This window comes from Antrostomus carolinensis, unplaced genomic scaffold (genome assembly GCF_000700745.2).
Source record: "Antrostomus carolinensis isolate BGI_N321 unplaced genomic scaffold, ASM70074v2 scaffold29026, whole genome shotgun sequence".
In the NCBI taxonomy this organism is placed as follows: domain Eukaryota; kingdom Metazoa; phylum Chordata; class Aves; order Caprimulgiformes; family Caprimulgidae; genus Antrostomus; species Antrostomus carolinensis.
Genome location: NW_010324375.1, coordinates 1 through 2,506, shown reverse-complemented (window position 1 = coordinate 2,506; position 2,506 = coordinate 1). Strand labels below are relative to the sequence as shown.

At 61.1% G+C, this 2,506-nt stretch overlaps 1 protein-coding gene across 1 annotated transcript in view; it reads left to right on the top strand.

Annotated features, from left to right (window-relative positions):
- The window catches only part of LOC104527260 (calcium/calmodulin-dependent 3',5'-cyclic nucleotide phosphodiesterase 1B), a gene marked incomplete at both ends in the record, with an annotated part of 4,000 nt that extends 1,652 nt beyond the window's left edge, over positions 1 to 2,348 (top strand). The window contains 6 exons of the mRNA XM_010170931.1: positions 1,158 to 1,283; positions 1,391 to 1,492; positions 1,587 to 1,707; positions 1,793 to 1,874; positions 1,967 to 2,081; positions 2,212 to 2,348. Coding sequence (XP_010169233.1) covers positions 1,158 to 1,283; positions 1,391 to 1,492; positions 1,587 to 1,707; positions 1,793 to 1,874; positions 1,967 to 2,081; positions 2,212 to 2,348 — 683 coding nt within the window. The remainder of the gene's footprint in view (positions 1 to 1,157; positions 1,284 to 1,390; positions 1,493 to 1,586; positions 1,708 to 1,792; positions 1,875 to 1,966; positions 2,082 to 2,211) is intronic.
- Between the last annotated feature and the right edge of the window lie 158 nt (positions 2,349 to 2,506).

Here is a 2,506-nt window from a genome sequence, read left to right as displayed (position 1 = left end):
GATGTGCGGGCCCCTTGGGGACACCCAGGGCCACCAATACAGCCAGGATACAGATGTGCGGGCACCTGGGGGACACCCAGGGCCACCAATACAGCCAGGATACAGATGTGCTGGCACCTTGGGGACACCCAGGGCCACCAATACAGCCAGGATACAGATGTGCTGGCACCTTGGGGACACCCAGGGCCACCAATACAGCCAGGATACAGATGTGCTGGCACCCTGGCGACACCCAGAGCCACTGGTATGGCTCGGATACCGATGTGGTGGCACCTTGGGGACATCCAGGGCCACCAATACAGCCAGGATACAGATGTGCTGGCACCTTGGGGACACCCAGGGCCACCAATACAGCCAGGATACAGATGTGCTGGCACCTTGGGGACACCCAGGGCCACCAATACAGCCAGGATACAGATGTGCTGGCACCTTGGGGACACCCAGGGCCACCAATACAGCCAGGATACAGATGTGCTGGCACCTTGGGGACACCCAGGGCCACCAATACAGCCAGGATACAGATGTGCTGGCACCTTGGGGACACCCAGGGCCACCAATACAGCCAGGATACAGATGTGCTGGCACCTTGGGGACACCCAGGGCCACCAATACAGCCAGGATACAGATGTGCTGGCACCTTGGGGACACCCAGGGCCACCAATACAGCCAGGATACAGATGTGCTGGCACCTTGGGGACACCCAGGGCCACCAATACAGCCAGGATACAGATGTGCTGGCACCTTGGGGACACCCAGGGCCACCAATACAGCCAGGATACAGATGTGCTGGCACCTTGGGGACACCCAGGGCCACCAATACAGCCAGGATACAGATGTGCTGGCACCTTGGGGACACCCAGGGCCACCAATACAGCCAGGATACAGATGTGCTGGCACCTTGGGGACACCCAGGGCCACCAATACAGCCAGGATACAGATGTGCTGGCACCTTGGGGACACCCAGGGCCACCAATACAGCCAGGATACAGATGTGCTGGCACCTTGGGGACACCCAGGGCCACCAATACAGCCAGGATACAGATGTGGTGGCACCTTGGGGACATCAAGGACCACTGATATGGCCAGCATACAGCCCGGTATGGGTGCTGAAGCTGTCCCCTGCTGTGCCAGGGTGCCACTGTCCCCTCTGTCCCCAGGTCGGACTGTGCCATCCTCTACAACGACCGCTCGGTGCTGGAGAACCACCACATCAGCGCCGTGTTCCGCATGATGCAGGACGACGAGATGAACATCTTCATCAACCTGACCAAGGATGAGTTTGTGTAAGGACCCCGTCCCCCCTCCTCGGGGATGTCCCCAGAGCTGTCCCCAGCTGGGATGTGGGACCCTGATGGCATTTCCCTCCCCCCCACCCCCTCCCCGGGGACAGGGAGCTGCGGGCGCTGGTGATCGAGATGGTCCTGGCCACCGACATGTCCTGCCACTTCCAGCAGGTGAAGTCCATGAAGACGTCGCTGCAGCAGCTGGAACGGTGAGCGGGGGTGGTCAGGAAGGGGGTTCCTGATGATGAGGAGGTGGGGACATGATTTTGGGGACAAGTTTCAGCGCTGAGGTCCCCTCCCCAGGATCGATAAGTCCAAGGTGCTGTCACTGCTGCTGCACGCGGCCGACATCAGCCACCCCACCAAGCAGTGGTCAGTCCACAGCCGCTGGACCAAAGCCCTGATGGAGGAGTTCTTCAGGCAGGTAGGACACTCGTGTCCCCAGGGATGGGTGGTGGGACATGGAGGCCACCACCCCATGGGGACACATCTCCCTTTTGCCTTGCCAGGGGGACAAGGAGGCTGAGCTGGGGCTGCCCTTCTCGCCCCTCTGTGACCGCACCTCCACGCTGGTGGCCCAGTCCCAGATTGGTGAGTGCTGGTGGTGGTGGGTCCCCATCTCCACCTTGTCCCCAGCCACCAGGGGTTGTCCCCATCAATGCCATGTCCCTTCCCCACCTCAGGCTTCATCGACTTCATCGTGGAACCCACCTTCTCGGTGCTGACCGATGTGGCTGAGAAGATGGTGCTGCCCCTCACCGAGGACGGCACCAAAGCCAAGGGCAACCCGGTGACCAGGTCAGCTTCACCATCCTGCCTCAGTTTCCCCTTCCCCATGAGGAGATGGTGGATGCCATCCACCTATTTTAGGTTCTGGGAGGTGACAGTGGTGGCTCTGCCCTGCTCTCAGTTGTCCCTGTCCCCACAGCTCGCAGTGGCGGCAGCCGTCCCTGGACGAGCACCTGGAGCTGGGGGACATCAAGGCTGATCTGAGCGGGTTCCGCTCCACCTGGAGCAAGTACATCCAGGAGAACAAGCAGAAGTGGAAGGAACGGGCAGCCAGCGGTAGGTGACAGCCACCATGGCCACCGTGGCCACCAAGGAGGGGATGGGGACCACCACGGGGATGTGTACACCTGGGTTTGGGTCTGGGTGGGTGGTCCCCAGCATTGTAGGGTGGGTGACACTCATGGAAGGGATGAGGATGAGTTGAGGGGGGGGTC